Source organism: Limanda limanda, chromosome 8, assembly GCF_963576545.1.
Source record: "Limanda limanda chromosome 8, fLimLim1.1, whole genome shotgun sequence".
In the NCBI taxonomy this organism is placed as follows: Eukaryota; Metazoa; Chordata; class Actinopteri; order Pleuronectiformes; family Pleuronectidae; genus Limanda; species Limanda limanda.
The window spans coordinates 20,359,782-20,377,126 of record NC_083643.1 but is presented as its reverse complement, the minus strand read 5'-3'; the positions used below and the strand labels follow the sequence as shown (position 1 = coordinate 20,377,126).

Sequence of the window (17,345 nt, the reverse complement as noted above, 5' to 3'; positions counted from 1 at the left end):
CTTCCTTCTTTCTTTCTTTCATTCTTCCTTTCACAATGTGTTTTGGCTCTCTTTCCTTTCCTCCTCCTTCATCTTCTTAAGAATTGTTCTGCTCTGCTTGGACGGTGGCTTCATCGATGCAAAATGGGTTGTGGCAATTCCTCAGTTACCGGCGGCACAGGAGGGGGTGAGTTGTGTTTCAAGCATCTGTATAAATATAAAATACATATATGTGTATGTGTGTGTGTGTGCAAGAGAGAAAGTGAGAGTGTGATTATAGGTCAAAGTGTGTGGGAGAGCGTTGTCAATGTATCTGCATCAAGGGGAGACTGTGTTTTGAATGTAAATTAAGTGTGTCAGGGTTCCCTGTGTGTGTGTTTGTTTGTGTGTGTGCGTGTGTGTGTGTGTGTGTGTGTACTGTGTGTGTGTGGGTGTGTGATCCCAGTGTCTTGACTTTAGACAGCATCATACCATCACATATGTTTATGCCTCCACATGTAAAATTATTGTGGCGTTTTGCAGCATTCTGGCAGCCACTCTGCAGTGTGTGTGTTTGTGTGTCAGCTACATGCATGTGTGTGTGAGGTGGTCTCCACAGTCACCAATGCTGGGTTGAACCTGAAGGGTCTCCCATGTTCTGAGACATCAGAGCAGCCTCAGGAATGTGTCACTCTGGTAATGATGGTGACACTGATACTGTAATTACAACGTCTACGTTGATACAAAAGCAAGTCCCTCATTGATCTTTTCTTTTAACATTTGTGCGTTTTTTCTTCCTCTTTGTGTGTTTGTGTCGGTTGCCATGGATTTTGAGGATGAAAGACAAACAGTTCCACTGACATTCACCCTCTTTTGCCCTGATACTGGTTGTGCCTGGGAGCAGTTGTCTTTGAAATACTCCCGATCAAATGGCCAGCTTTCATTCATAAAGCCTGGAGAACACATATGAGTGGAGGAAATAATGTCCTTAAATAACACATCACTGTGTGGATTTAGACTGATACAACGGGCTTCCTGTTTTACTCTGGACACTACGGTCCAAGCGAGGTAAAAATGAGATCTAAGGGTTATCGCACCACCACTGCCCATTATTTCAGAACGGTGTGTGTTTTCTTGCAGGTACAGAATCATTCACAAAGCAGAAAGCCACTGACCCGTTGTTGCCGTTCGGTTTAAATCTGCTCTTCGTGGACGTTAAACTGTCTGCACACAACATCTTTGTTGTTGTGTTGTGAGTACGGCTTGTTTATGAAGGCCAGCAGCTGTGTTTTTTTCAGTGCAGCAGGCCTTATCCATTTTCTCCTCCTTAGCAGAGATCAGCGTTCAGCACAATGTCAAGGACGCGTGACATCCTGTCACTTTGACAAACATGGTCCAGTGGCTGCTCTCATTTGTCCGTGCAAGCTGACACCACATTAAAGCCAGTGGACGCCCTCTCACCAATCTTGCTCATATTTATATTTTTTTAAACTAAGAAGATTAATTGTCTCTACACAATGTAGTTTTATGTCCATATTAGTTAATTTTTTTAATATATATATATGTATTTCAATTGTGTTTTCCAGTATTATCATTCAGTATTTGTGCAAACACCACCCCCATTTAGAATTGATAGTATAAGTAGTATATGAATGTTAAATTATTGGTTTATAACAGAGTTGTAGGCTGATTTAAAGATTCAGTCTGTAGAATTTAGTGACATCGACCAGTGGCTGCCTGCATCCGTTTCAAAGCTTTAGTACCGTGCTGCGAACAGATTGGGTCCTGTCTACATCCAGGACATGGTCACACGGTACACCCCAGCCCGTTCAATCCGCTCTGCTTCGGCCAATCAACAAAATCACGACTGTTTGCTGTCCTGGCTCCTAAATGGTGGAATAAGCTCCCCAATGACATCAGGACAGCAGAAAGTCTATACATCTTCCGCCGCAAACTAAAAAGACATCTCTTCCAACTATACCTTGAATAAAAGTTTAAACTAACAATTTAGTAGCACTTAAATGGCACTTACTTATAGCACTTTGTAGATTGGCTTTCTTGAAGAAAATAGTACTTTCTTGATTATTGTTGTTCTCAGTTTGTACCCTCATGGTTGAATGCAGCTATTGTAAGTCGCTTTGGATCAAAGCGTCAGCTTAATGAAATCTAATGTAATATAATGTAATCTAGGGGTGAAAACGCATATTGCAGCTGAATAGCTCTCACCCTTGCCTTCCAAACATGGAGGAGAACCTGTGGTAACCTTCACTCAAAAGTTGTTTGGTTTGTCCAGTCCGGATGACTATAAAAAACGTAGCGGCCTCTGTAGAAGGGACCCGCACCTGATGTTAATATAAAGTATTTAAATGTACAGACCCATTTAATGGACTTGTAGAAAAGAGAAGGATGCTCTAGGTGGGTGTCCTTACATCCTGGCCTGGACATAGAGCAGCCCAATGTAATTCTATAAACACTTAAAGTGTCTCAAGTACAGTTTTTGTTGTAACACACACTAAATGTTTTGCAAATGTCACGGAGGAAAGGTTAAAGGGAAATGTTTCTATTCATTTCAAAGTTTTCTGCTCCCAATGCTTCCAGGCATTGTCCAAATCCAAACCACAACCAAAGTCATTCACTATTCAGCTTTCAAGTGGAGTCACACAAGAATGTTCCAATTTTAATCTATGGTCATTACCAAACTCTCGACGACCAACTCAGTGCACCGTATATCACATTGCTCATCCCCAGTCTTATGCAGCCAGATGTGCTCCGTACGAAATGAATGAGCTTTTGTTTGGCTGCTGAATGGCCCCTGTGTCATGTCAGCAGACTCAAACCTTGACGTGAAAGAAAAAACACAACTCTCCATTTCTTTCACAAGGTCAAAATTTGCTGTTTTTCTGTGTACTGTAGATTCTCTTAATTTCAAATGCTGCATGTCAGTGCGTACGAGGGGCGACACAAAGGGATGAGCTTTTGGAATCCAGGCATTTTACACCAAGTGCATTTACAGGAACATGTCCTCCGTTACCCTTCAGAGGTTGATGAAACTAAAAAATAAAAGCCAACTGATTAGGCAACAATTAGGGGACATACAAATACAAATGTAATCACTCAAATTGACTTGAGTAATGCAAATTATCCCACAATTTCCCACTGAAGCATTTAACCTACATTTAAATTTTAATATTTATTTAGTTTGACCATTGTTTGTGTTTTGTGAAATTTGAATATATGTGTTAATATGTTTTCTTGCTGATTTGTATATATGGTGGTCAGGATGGATAATGGTGTAATATAAAGGGCTGTGGGAGTGGGGTTTTAGCAATGCAGGTGTTGCATGTAATATATGTAAATTTAGGCAACAAAAGCACTTTGATACAGTGGTTAATAATAAAGTAATGTGTCATGTTTTATATAGTAATATGACATGTGTCTTGCTTTAAGCTACTGTCGACTTAAATATTAAAGCCTCAAATATAATTCAGCTGATCACTCCTAGCTCGTTCAATTTGCTGATTGAAAATCCAATGACTAAGAAACTACGCTGTACATTTTGTACATAACCAAGCCTAAATAGACATTGAATGTAATTCTATCTGAAATGTATACAACGACAATAAAGCTATTAAATACATCTCATCTATTCTAATATTTTCTACATCAGATTAATGACAATTTAGAGAACTCTCACTATGCCTGTTTAGAATTGATGAATGATTGAATGAATCGGATGTTTGCCGCTTTATTTCTCAAACTGTAAATGTGACCCGCAGTGATTGAGCAGCAGCCAGTGAAGACATGCTGCTGGTATCAGTCCACAGAACCAGTGCAGCTTCGCTCAACTAGAGAAACAATTGTCATTGATGAGTCCCAGCTGCCCAGCCTGTTCATTAAACTTATCACGTGTCTTAATCGCTCTTAATTCAACACTGCACGTCCCTAGACCCTATACAATTCACGTGCCTTGTGTGAAGCCGGTAAGACGAACGATTCCTGAGATAATGCTTCCACATACAGAAAGAGATTTCTAGAATTTGTTTGGATAATGTTCAGATTTTTTCATGTTTGTCCTCATTTGGAGTGGGGGGCATTGCCACTTGGAAGGAAACAGCTGTCTGGTCCATGAAGTAAACACACAAGGCTTCATTATTAGTGAGTTAACAGATACACAGTATAAATTAAATATTGTATTTTCCTGTGTTTTCAGGGCCAGCAGAAGCCTCCAAAGAAGAGTAAGTACATCAGTCATTTTCTAATGATTTCTAGTACACATCTGCCCTTATGGCCTCCGGGCTTTGAGTCTCACTGTGTCTTTGGCAAACTTTGGTTATGTACAGAATGGGATGTAGGAGAGTAGCAGCTCTCTCTGTGGTTTCCTGCCGTGGACACTAATGCTCTAACACAACAGTGCACGAACAGAGATGCTATCAAACTCCAATGATTCCTTCAGGCTTTTCACTGGTTATCTCAATGATCTCAGCCACTTCTAGACAGAGAAGCTCCAGAACAACACTGTCTCCTTCAATGACTGTTTGCTGTCTATTACTGTGTCCTGATGAACATCGATTAAACTCCTTGAAATTCACTTTGTCTGCATTTCCAGCTTCCTACAAATCAGTAACTCTTGATAGTAAGTCCAGTAAGATCCAGTCTTTGTGAAATATCAGCAGATGCTTCGAGTGACCAGTAAATTGTAATTAGGTACCTTTCTCTAAGTGAGAGTAGCTCTAACCTAAAAACCTCTGGTTTCATTAGGGAAGGTTTGATAACTCCTGAATCCAAAAGGTTAATGTTTATGTCCTCACACTGGGGGTCACATTCTCCAAAATTCAGGGTTCATTATGCTATGTTCTTCTTTTTTAGCTTAAAAGGTTGTCCTTTGATTTATATGATAATTTTGAATCGGCATGTCACACCTATATTTGACCTCAGGTAAATATAGATACAGTGAGAATTATGATTTAATGTCTATGTTGTATGATTTTGTTGGTATAGCCACTGTGAAAAATAACCTTTTAAAGATTTGGCTCCGTTTGCAGTTTTTTTTTTAAACAATATACACAGACTGTATTGTCTGTGTCAAATGTCTGCAAAATGAATTAAATAATGTGTTTCCCTAATCTGTTTATAATATTCTTTCAAGTAAAGCCCAGATTCCCATCCTTCATGTTATTCATGTCTGATTCACAGAGCTGAACAAAGTCTTTCCACTTGCACATAAGGATGTAAGTTAGTCTTTCCAGACAATACAGTTTGAGAGCTCCTGTAGCTTCACTTTCAATGATGATGATTCAACCATGAATCATTTTAATCTCTCCTTCACAAAACACTAAACTTCATATATTCAGTGTGAGAAAGGAGATTGACTATAAAAGGGATAAATTGATATGAACCCATGGAAGTGTTGAACTGTCCTTTTAGTTAACACAAAAAAGTGTCTTTTCATGTTTTTCTTTGTTCTTCAGAAATTGTTCTTCGCCATTTACAGTTAGCTTTTATCAAAGCTTTGGGAGGAGCAGCATCTCCAAAGCATTTCCTGGAATCAGTGTGTGTCTTTGTGTGTGTGTGTGTGTGTGTGTGTGTGTGTGTGTGTGTGTGTGTGTGTGTGTGTGTGTGTGTGTGTGTGTGTGTGTGTGTGTGTGTGTGTGTGTGTGTGTGTGTGTGTGTGTGTGTGTGTGTGTGTGTGTGTGTGTGTGTGTGTGTGTGTGTGTGTGCACTTCTTGATAACAATCTGAGCAGCCAGCACAGGACCCATGAGAGCTGACAGCAGTACATGACTGACTAACTGAGGTTAATCACTTCTTCTGAGGACTGTATTGCACAGCAAAACACACACACACACGCGCACATACACACACACACACACACACACACACACACACACACACACACACACACAGATAGTCCAACATGATGTGAGCAGCTCTTGAAAAACGAGCAAACAATAACAAGAAAGAAAAAAATGAGGTCATTGGAAACTGGTTGTTCAGTCGTCTGGTTTAAACCTCAAATCAAATTTTGCAGTTGAGATTTCCCAGAAGAGAATGAGCTGTTTTCCCTACAGGGCTAATGAAGCGTACCTCAAATATTTTGCAGACATGTGACTTTGCCTCCACAGTTCAGTGTTGACAATCTTTACCATCTGCGTCTCATGACTTTCTTTGTTTGTGAAGTTTTATTGAGCTGACCTGACCCGTGCTTCTTCCCTCTATCAGGACAGAAGATCCTCCGGTAGACGATGAGAAAAGAAGGTACTTTATTACATGTCTCCAGTTTATTCTCTGCAATTGTTATCTAGTAATAATAAATAATAATCATTGAATTATTTACATTGACGTCAATATGCCACACCAGGAAAAAAACAAAGGTATGAATAAAATAATAAATTAGAATTGATAGAGTTGCAACTTGCTCTCGACTTATTTATGTTACTAGCAACACTTTTATTTTACCGTACACATCTTAAGAGATGTAGTTATTCTACATTACCATTGTTATCAAACTTGGTTTCAAAGAGGATGGATAGACTGTGAAATGAGCTTATCCCCATTCTTTATAAATAAGTGTATGGTGCTTACTGTCTTTACCCACAGATATTATATTAAATGCCGAACAGTCCCTTTGAAATACACCAGATCCAGATTTTTATTTGTATCTGCACCTCAGGTAGTTTTTCATAAAGATTCATGTATTATTCTCTCCGAAAGTCCTATCAGAGTCCTATCAGTTAAAGAATTTGAAAAAAAACATCCTGTGTCCGCCCCCAGATCAAGATCTGCACCAAACTTTTAAAGATGACTTCCTGACCAATTTCAAATGCATGCACTGCTGATCTGTCCAGTTGTGTAATCCTGCTGAAAAACTGTTGAAAACACTGAAGCACATACGAAGTTCCTGACTTCACAAAAACCTTATTATGATCAGAAAGATTTGATACCTGTCAAGAATAGTTGAAAAGATATATATTCAAATCATTTAACAGATGAAACTATATTCAACTGAAAACGAACATTACATAATTATTAACTCTTCTCTTCTCAGGAACTATGGTGGTGTGTACGTGGGTATACCCTCAGACATGACCACTGTGGCTACTAGTCAGTCCAAGTCCACACATTCAGGTAACGTATCTCCGACACACGTGAATCCCATGTTCTGCCTTCTGAAAACTGAACACATCTTTGGCGTGATAAAGTGTAGGCTATATTAAGATGGTACCTCTGACAGTGATGAGCATCTTGTAGTGAATCACCTGGGGGGGTATGGAGAGGAATAATACCTGCTGGCCGAGGCAGCGCTCCATGAAACCACATGTCGCCTGCAGCGCCTTCCGTTTTCTCTGACCTTTATATTTTACCAAATCTTAATGAGGAGCATCCTCTTCATTATTAGCCTGGGTTCTCACATCTGTGGAGATGAACATAGTTCCATTGACCTCGGAAAAACACAATAACATAATTTCATTTTCCTATTTTATTTATATTTGCTGTTCATGTCTCATTATTAGTTTGACGTGATTTGTGTTCAGTTGTTTCCCCAGCAGTCTTAGTACATTTCTCTTTGAACAAACACAAGGCACAGTGGACTTCATTCATTTACGTAACCGCCTTTCTAACAGAGAAATGTACGACGGCCGAGAAGTCTCACTTAAGCGCACACAGAAAAGACTGATGCAAAAGCCACAAACACAAATGCACGTGTAATAACACAACTGCTGTCGTTTGTGTAAAATGTCATGCTTGTCTTTTTGAGGTGTTGTGGTATAGGAAAAGGGAAAAGGCACTTGTGCCCTAACACTTCAAATAACAAACGACAGCTCGCTTGGCCGCAGCAAGAAAAAGTAACTGTAAGCAACTCTACTCGGTTCATTGTCATCACTCGTTGTTACTTACTGAATTAGTTGTGGCTCAGCTGAATAAAACGAATATAAAGCGTGACATGTTGTAATGTGACCTCTGTTAAGAGTAAACAAGCTTAAGTATTTGCCCTCCTAAAGGCCGTCCTCTTTGCATGTTGGTCCTTGTGCTCATCAGGGTTAAAAACAATAATGAATTTATTGTCCTGTCCTTTGGCACAAGTATCAACTCTATCTTTTTTCCATTGAGGTCTCCCAAAATTCACAGTGCTGGGAAGAGTATGTGTGGGTGTTTTTGAGCACAGTGTGGACATTGAAAAAGATAAAGCAGAGTTATGAATTTGTCAAATAATTGTCCCTATGAATACCTGGGGTACTGATTCTGTTTTTTTTCTTCATCCTTTTGCAGACTAGCAGCGGCTGGAGGAAAGTCAACACTGGTACACGGCTTGCTCAGCTCTGCGTAGTGTGATGCAAACGACTTCATTCTTTGTGTCAGCAGGATCCTGCATATTCCTTCATCCAGAGTTACTCACGTTATAATCAGGGAGCATGTAAGTGCTCTGAATCACTACACACTGGCAAAAACTCTCAGGCTTTAACACTCTTCATTGAATGAGGACGCCGCTTCATGGAGTCATGTGACGCACAGCGGAGGTCTGCACACGGCATCCCTCATCATCACCCTTCACTTTGCCAAAAAAATAAAAAAGAGGAGCATCAGAGCAGAAAAGCGCCCACCCTAGGACTGGCAGCTGTGGTGAGCTGTGGGCGTCTGTGGGCGGCGGCAGGAGCGTGCATTGCGACGGCCATCTTGGCTCCGTGGTCGCAGCGCTGGAACGTTTTCCTTCTTTCTCAGGAGAAGACAGGGGGAACACTGCCAGCTCACTCACGTGATGAACTGTCAGGGACTTGCTCACATTCCCTGTTGCCCTCTGCAATAATAATCACTGCTCAGTTATTTCTCTAAAACACCATCAATGATTCATTGTGTGACGGAGACAGAGACAGAGAGAATCCTGAGTTTCACAGACAGACAGCAGCAGACACTTCCCCGATAATGAGTCACAGAACCTTGCAGTACATAAATAACTGATTTCTGTTGACACTGGGCTAAACTCTCATAACAGCAGCGGGATTAGTCTAAGGTGTTTTTACTAGACTCCCCTCAACCTAACTATCCTGAGTGTAGCAGCCAGGTCATACCTGTTTGTGCCCCAGACTGATGATGTAACATCAGCATATGATTCATCTCTGTCTCTCTCTCTCTCTCTCTCTCTCTCTCTCTCTCTCTCTCTCTCTCTCTCTCTCTCTCTCTCGCTCTCTCTCTCTCTCTCTCTTGCTCTCTCTCTCTCTCTCTCTCTCTCTCTCTCTCTCGCTCTCTCTCTCTCTCTCTCTTGCTCTCTCTCTCTCTCTCTCTGCAGTATGTTGTTTTCTCCCACAGCTCTTATAATCTTTCTCAGAATATACAAAAGAGGAAACACAGTTTGTTCATATCTCACAAAATGATCAGATTTTTTACAGCAAAAAGTCTCCTCAAATGATCTTCAGCTGCAACACATATAAAACATAGGACCCAGAGTATGAATGGAAGCAGACATTATACCCCTCCCCCCTTGTCTTGGTTTATTGCATTGCTTTGTAACACATGCACTGATTTTATTACTTTTTGTAAACATGATGTATATCAAACTTAATTGTTAATGTTGTTTTACTGTGTGTATTATTTAAATGATGAGGCTGTTTTTATTCATTTTACTAATTGTCCACAAATCCTGTAAGAAAAACGAAAACATCTATCTAGTATCTATACATCTTATCCTTTTGAGGGTTGCAGGGGGAGCTAATCCCAGCTGAGTTCGGAGGAGAGGCAGGGTTCACCCTGGACAGCTCGCCAGCAAACAACTGGTCTTCAATTAATCTAATCCCATTCTGCATGTCTTTGGACTGTGGGAAAACCCCATGCACTCAAACTGGGAGCAATCTTGAGGTGAGGCCACAAGATCCTTTTTCTTTTCCTTTGAAGTTTGCTTTTCTGTCCGTGGCACTCAACGATCACTTCACAAATAAGATTAAAAAAAAAAGGCTCAGTCATTTTCTAAACAACTGCTCGAGAATCAGTTAAAAGTGCATTTGTTTGGCTCTATTTCTCAGGAACATGTCGCGCACAAAAATTATCCGACTAAATAATTTGATAGTACTCGTACAACTATGGAGAAATTAGATACGTCATGCTTTTAACACAACACTTGTTTGAAGGATCAATTCATCGTTACTTTTGGATATTTAATGGAATTTGATGACAATATATGGAATGTATATAGAATTACATTAGCCCAATCCTCTAATAGCACATAATAGTGTCACACACACACACACACAGGCGCACATACACACACACACACACACACACACACACACACACACACACACACACACACACACACACACACACACACACACACACACACACACACACACACACACACACACACACACACACACACACACACACTCCATACATTACTGGAAGGGTATTTTAGGGCCAAGGTCATTCTTCAGCCAGGCTCTTGTCTGTTCTCTCCTCTAATGATTGTATCCTCTCCACTCACCAGGAGCCTGGAGGAGCGTGAAAATAAGCCGCCTTCCATCACTTGAGATTCAAGAGATGCTTAAAAAAATTTGTGTAGCCTTGACTCCCTTGAATGACCAGTTCAAAGCTACTCTTGCCCTGGCACCCTGAGGAAAATTTAGTTAGGAGGTCGCCCAGCCTGATCCATGAGCCATGTACAGCATTTTCAAATATAAAATAATCTTTAGCCTCTGGCTTGGCTTAATATTTGAATGTTATAATTTACTGAGAGATGTGAATCCATATAACCATAGACTGTATTGAAGATAAACAACCCTGACTAAGATGCCAGATGATAATTGTAAAAGATTTTAATGATAAGGAGTGCCATTAGGACCTTATGTTGTCTGGACTGGTCCCCACAGACATTGCTGCTGGGAAGAAACGCTGCCCTGGAAGTGGCTGACAAGCAAAACACAGGGCGAGAGCCCAGGAGATGTGGCTTACTGCCCCGCTCGGTTAATGAGACAGAGAGAGACACACCATCAATGTTATTTGTTGACAACAAACTTATAGATGAGAGGGCACACAATTATCTGACACAGTTCGAGCAATTCACCCTTGTGGTACATATTTATTTCTCTTCTCTTTTTGTGACCAAGGATAATTCTGCTTCATCCTCTTATTGACTGGCACCTGTTTTGACACGAGGGGGCAGCATGGTCCTTGTATAACTTATTGGATCCTACCCCACCCCCTTATAAATCTATGTGGACTCCTGTGTTTACTGTTTATGTGTGTTTTATCGGAGATGCAGCTCAGAATGGAAGACACCCATTTGCAGCCATGTTTTCGGATTCCAATGTCTTATTCAATGAAGCCAGTTGTCGTCATTGCTGCAGGGTTCACCTGTCTAGAGGTTAAATACAGCACAGATACAAAGAGCTGTTTTATGTACTGTGTAACTTGTACGTTATATATTTCTATACTCTATTTCTACCCTTTTCTTTGATTTCTACATTTTCTTTCTACGTCAGTCCCTTTACCAGAGGCTGCTGGCTTGTTCATGGTGTCTCCCGGCCTGTCTCTCCCTCTTTTATCAGCCCCTCTTTGCCCTTTATGGTTGTCCCTCCTGAATATGATGAATGTCGTTGCCTTTGCCTCCTTCAATCAGTGTAACAGGTATAAGGGGGCAGGATGCTGATGAATAATAGAGTCCGATGTTGTTCGGTTGTAGTAAAGACGGAGGATGTGTTTGAGAAGTTAAAGAAATAGTTGGACCCCTCTCACATATCTGCATTAAATATGAGGTCACTGCATGGTCAGATACATTGGCATGGCATGGAGTCTGGAAACAGATGCAATCAGCTGGCATAACTCCTGGCAACACATTTAAATATAACTAACTATCATCAATTAACAGTTTAATTACATTTCTAACAAACCAGATACATCATGAGCAGGCAGATGCTTTGTCTTTGGACTGACCCAGGCTAGCTATATCCAGTCTTCATGCTAAGCTATACTAACTGTCAGCTGATCATACCTGGATGTTTACTGTATCGACACAAACATCTTCTCATCTAACATCAAACTAAATCACAACTGAGCACATACCGCTCTAAACTATGTCTCTAATGTCCACTGATGCGGAAACTAACGCAAACAACTTGTTGTCAATGCAGCTGTGAATTGTTTTAGATGAATGCACTGAAGAGGATTGTGTGTGTGTGTGTGTGTGTGTGTGTGTGTGTGTGTGTGTGTGTGTGTGTGTGTGTGTGTGTGTGTGTGTGTGTGTGTGTGTGTGTGTGTGTGTGTGTGTGTGTGTGTGTGTGTGTGTGTGTGTGTGTGTGTGTGTGTGTGTGTGATGTATAATGTGGTTAGCTGCTAGGGGAAGGCTTAGGAGACCCAGATGTGTTTCAGCAGACACAGTTTACTGATGCATCGAGGAGAGAAGAGACGGACGGCGTGTGATGCCACCTTGTGAAGGGTCTCCTCTCCAGGGCATAATTACACCCAAAATATCCAGTCATCCCCGAATAGATGTTCAATCACCATATCCATCAATGATGCTGATATGTACAGCTTGTCTGTGATCGTCTGATTCAATTATTTATGATTAAACACTTTTATATTGTCCATGCACAGCTGTGGTTATTGATTGTGGTTCTTTGCTGAAATGTATCTGCCTTTAGCAATCGATAACTTGACAGATTATCTGTGTTCCTAGTGAGTGTTAGAGGCCGACCGACACAAATCAAGTGAGGCTGGCTGAGTAAAACATTTGTCATTATTGAACCCAGGACCTCTGAGCAGGCCTCCTGCAGCACCATCAATCACAGCACCATCTCAGTAATAGACTGTGTTGGGAGTGCACGGTGGAGAGGGAGGGAAAGAGAAGCAGGTTGAGTTCATCCTTCCACCTTCTTCTTCCTCATCACACAGCAGCAGTCGGAGCCTCTCTGTTGATACCACATCATTTTATGCAGTAGGTACATGTGAGGACACTGAAAAATATAAGCTGCACATGTCATAGTGAGTTTTTTTAATAATCTGCCAAGGGACAGTAGGATAATAGCCAATATGTGCCCACACAGTATAAAACACACTATGGACACCTAATATTATTCTGTATTAAAAGTGTGATCATCTGAAATGTATTTACTGAGAGATGTGAATCCATAAAACTATAGACTGTATTTAAGATAAACAACTCTGACTGAGATGCCAGATGATAATTGTTCAATTTTTTAATGATAAGAAGTGCCATTAGGACCTTATGTTGTCTGGACTGGTCCCCACAGACATTGCTACTGGGAAGAGACGCAGCCCGGGAAGTGGCTAACAAGCAAAACAGCTGTATACTGTATTATTCTGTATTAAAATTACAGAAAAAAGCTGTGAGAAATTAGTTTGTGTTGTGTTGGTCCGTTTGGTATTTGTTGTTAGCTTGATATTCACGTCGTAAGTAATACAAATGTATTATTATTATACATAATTTATATCTTACTTATATTCGTCATAGACTGTATATAAAAATGGATGACATGACAGCTTCCCATGAGTGAAGCCAAGGCAACACCCCCTGGTGGCTGGCTGCAGTATAGGTTATAATCCCAGCTTCCTCCATGTTAGTAGATGGGACATAAATCACACTGAAAATTCAAAGCTCGCATCAAATACTTTTTCTCAAAGATGCTTTCGGTCATTTTATGTTGTTCTTCTCACACTGATGATGTCATTAAAACCTATTTTAAGTAATTGTGGAGCGGACTCTGCAGAAATCTGAGAAATCTTGACAAATAAAAACCAAAACTATCTGCATGTTTAGATATCACCTGCGGTGAGAGAGATATTTTCATTTAAATCTTTAAATGTTATTTCTTCCAAAGCAGTATTTTCTCTGTGGATGTTCCAGCTTCATTCACAAAAATGGTTTGATAAAAACTTTCCATTTGTATAACAACATGACTATGCTCAGGTGAACATGAGTCCTGTTCTTTGTGTTCTTTGCATCAGACTCAGATAGAAATCTCTCTCTCTCTCTCTCTCTCTCTGTGTGTGTGTGTGTGTGTGTGTGTGTGTGTGTGTGTGTGTGTGTGTGTCTGTGTGTGTGTGTGTGTGTGTGTGTGTGTGTGTGTGTGTGTTTGTGTGTGTGTGTGTGTGTGTGTGTGTGTGTGTGAATCGTACAGTAGGAGCTACGTGATCGAGAACACATCCTTAATCAGATCATCTGAGCATCTGGACCATCAGCTCATCACAGCTGCTCTTTCTGCCCTTTCCCTGCAGTTTGATCTGCTCCTCCTGTCGTCTCTGCTTCACGTCAAATCTCCAGTAAACATGTCAAGTGAAACGTATGCAGGGGGCTTTGATTTTAGAATATTTTAGAAGGAAAATTAAGCGATGTTCCCCTGTCCAAGCAGTATGACATAAAACATATATTTTTTCACCGGAATGGAGGTGTGTGGACAGTTTTGTGAGTTTTCTGCACTGGAAAACAGCTACATTAAAAGCACATTCAATGTTTTCTTCAGTATGTATATGCACAAAAAAACAGATTAAGGCTGAGTGATTTGTGTCCTCAGGCTTTAATTGGCAACAGTTATATTGTGTAGCTCTCAAAAGGACCGGAGCTGTTTTCTTTATAGATTATTCAGACGATGACTCAATAACTGTCTTCACTCATTTATTTCTTCATTCACTTATAAATATTCCATGCTCCTGCCCACTGGACAAGAAGCATTAAAAACACTGAATTGTGCCTGTAACTTTCCTTATCACCAGTAGATGTCATTGCTGTACAACCCACGCTTCAACTCCTGGAGCCAGCAGCACAGATCCAGGACATGTTGTGTTGATGTGTAGCCTACTTCTGTCTTGATTATGCATGAGATGAGAGAAGCATGTCCTTCTCCTGCCCCCACGGCCCCGACAACTTCTCTAAGATCTACACAGTAATGACACGGTTAGAGCTGAAGCCAGGGGCTCTTACAATCATCTCCAGTTGACTTGTGAAGCCTGAGGGTTGCACTAATCTTTGGCGCCAGTGTCATTAATCTAGACCAGTAACTGTCACAGGGTGCTAATCACTGTTGTGGTGGGCAAGGACAAAAAAAACCTTAATAGCTTTTCCATGGCAATCAGGGCACTTAGAGGCCCCTGTGAGCTTGGCCCTGATGAGTTTACAGCCAGTGTCAGGCTCAATCAATGACACTGCTTTATGCTTTTCATTGTAGTGAGGCTGAAACCTGAAAATAGGTATCATGCACTCCCAATATTCCTGGTAATGACTTATCTGGCCTTTCAGCCTTGTACTGAGAAAAGGGCTTTGCTGCCAAGTGGATTCAAAAAAACTAAAAACATCTACAGAAATACCCCCAACTGACTTCATTAATTAGTATTTCACAACAGCATGCGTCATGTCCTCACTTCATGTTCCAGTGGCCTGGAGTGTAGAAAACAGAAAAGCCACTTCACATCACTGATGACTTGCAATGATGCTGCTTCCTGTGATCCAGCTGTAGGAACGTCAGGGGAGTTTTTACATTGGTGGTGATGTGATAGATTAATTCAAAGATATACCATCATCTATTTGAAAAATCATTTGTTACTGAATAGCTATGAAACCTGGGATAGGTTGGGTCAGGAACGATCCACTCATCGAAGCCTTTGCTACTCGAGGATGGAGGGACGCATTTGTCGGCAGCCTCCGTAGGATGAAACCTCTGAATCGAGACACACCTCAAATGTCAGGATCGCAACCCTGTGGCTGGCTGTAGTTTCCTCCATGTAAGCAGACGGGACATGGACAGTATAAATCAAATAAAATGTTCTCACAGATGTTTTCTGTCATTTAAGAAAGTTCTTATCTCACAGACTTTTTCCAGTTGATATTGGTCAATTAATTGGGTGAAACGTCAAGATTGACAGCTGAGACTGACTTGCGATTGGTCGGTGAGCTCCTCAAAACCACCGCTCCAACCCCTTGATCTGCCACTGTGCAGATAGAAGACTTCGTACCTATGATATTGTGGCTACATTTCTGGAGAATGGGAGGGAGAAGAGATGTGCTGTCCATCTTTATATACAGTACAGTTCATGGTCAACACATATTTGAAGACACTGCTTGGAATGAAAAATTGTGACATTTTTAATATTAACTTTCTCTCCCAAATAAAGTCAAGGTTTGAAGATGCATACATTTATTATTTCAAGAGTTTGGATTCAAGAAGCTTTAAAATTCCCCGAAAAGTATACAGGTCACTATTTACCACATTTTAATTGTATGAGTTTGTATATTGGATCATGGTTGTTTCAAAACTAGCTCTCATGATGACACAAAATCAGGCTTGTAGATATACATCTCAATACACGTCTGCATACAAACTGATATTGCAGGTGAACACAGTGAAACATTCCCCCCTGTCAGCAGATGAATGTGGGAACAGCCTCCTTTCATCGCACTGTGCACATACATCATTCACCTCAGCAAAGCGTTCACATCCAAGAAAAGAAACAATAATCAGATCACATTTTTCGAGCAGAGGAAGACCTTGAATTTAGTTCTCGCACATGCAGAAAGTATTTGGAGGTTCATGCTGGGAAATATGTGAAATGTGGGAACAAATGTGATTCAACACGATTTGTAATTGAAACCATTTTGAAAATCCAAACATCGAGGAGAATTTTGAGACTTTATTTTTGGTGTCTGGCCATATTATTTCAGAGGAGGAGGAGGAGGATTTGGACCCGTAACCTCATTATTTCTAACAGTAAAAAAAATAAAAATCCTGGCTGTGGCCTGACAGACACACCTTGCACTACGTTGACTACAGTTCCTCTCCCTCTGGATATCATTGGCTGATTCCTCACATACATCACTGACAGACGTGTTGTATTAACGTTACTGATGAGGTTAATTAATATCATACATGCTCCTCTTATGCAATCTTGCTCAGGTGCAAAGCAGTGATGTAAGCGCTGATGATCCCTCTGCCCTGCCCCCATGGCCTGTCTCGTCACAGAGCGTGATGATTGAACGTTGCAGAGCTGCTTGTGTCAATGTCAAGGCCTCGTTCCTCAGCGGACTCTCGATTGCCACTCAGATTTCAGTCAGACGGCTCGAAAGCCTCGACATACGATACAGTCGTCGCATTGAACTGAATTTGACCTGTATCGCCAGGTCGTTTGGTTCAATAAATGCTCTCAGACCCTGCCCTGTGGCCTCCCACTTGGCCCCGACCAAAATGTGGCACCCCCGACCCAATAGAGTAAAGGCAGGGTGGAGGGAGGGAGGGGTTGTCGGGTGCTTGTCAGTTGTGGCGGCTCAGTTTTACTCTCGGCTTCACCGTGCATGTGCTTCCAATTACAGACAAAGGAGAGGCGGTCCTGTGCAGCATGTGGTTCCATTTAGAGCAGGTGAAACAATGTAGGAAAATAGATCCGTCATCTGTCGCA

General features: G+C 41.1%; 1 protein-coding gene across 1 annotated transcript; it reads left to right on the top strand.

The window, feature by feature from the left end:
- The first annotated feature begins 123 nt into the window (after positions 1-123).
- LOC133009718 (overexpressed in colon carcinoma 1 protein homolog) lies at positions 124-8,230 on the top strand. Its single transcript, XM_061077255.1, has 5 exons — positions 124-166; positions 4,169-4,193; positions 6,177-6,212; positions 7,003-7,082; positions 8,226-8,230. Exons 1-5 carry the CDS (start codon positions 124-126, stop codon positions 8,228-8,230), a joined length of 189 nt encoding a protein of 62 aa, XP_060933238.1.
- The last annotated feature ends 9,115 nt before the right edge of the window (positions 8,231-17,345 follow it).

Excerpts from the sequence above, each read along its gene's own strand:
- LOC133009718 (XM_061077255.1), top strand. The coding sequence starts at position 124 with ATGGGTTGTGGCAATTCCTCAGTTACCGGCGGCACAGGAGGGG. Across the intron at positions 4,194-6,176 it reads GCAGAAGCCTCCAAAGAAGA|GACAGAAGATCCTCCGGTAG; the intron begins GTAAGTACATCA and ends TCCCTCTATCAG. Across the intron at positions 6,213-7,002 it reads GTAGACGATGAGAAAAGAAG|GAACTATGGTGGTGTGTACG; the intron begins GTACTTTATTAC and ends TTCTCTTCTCAG.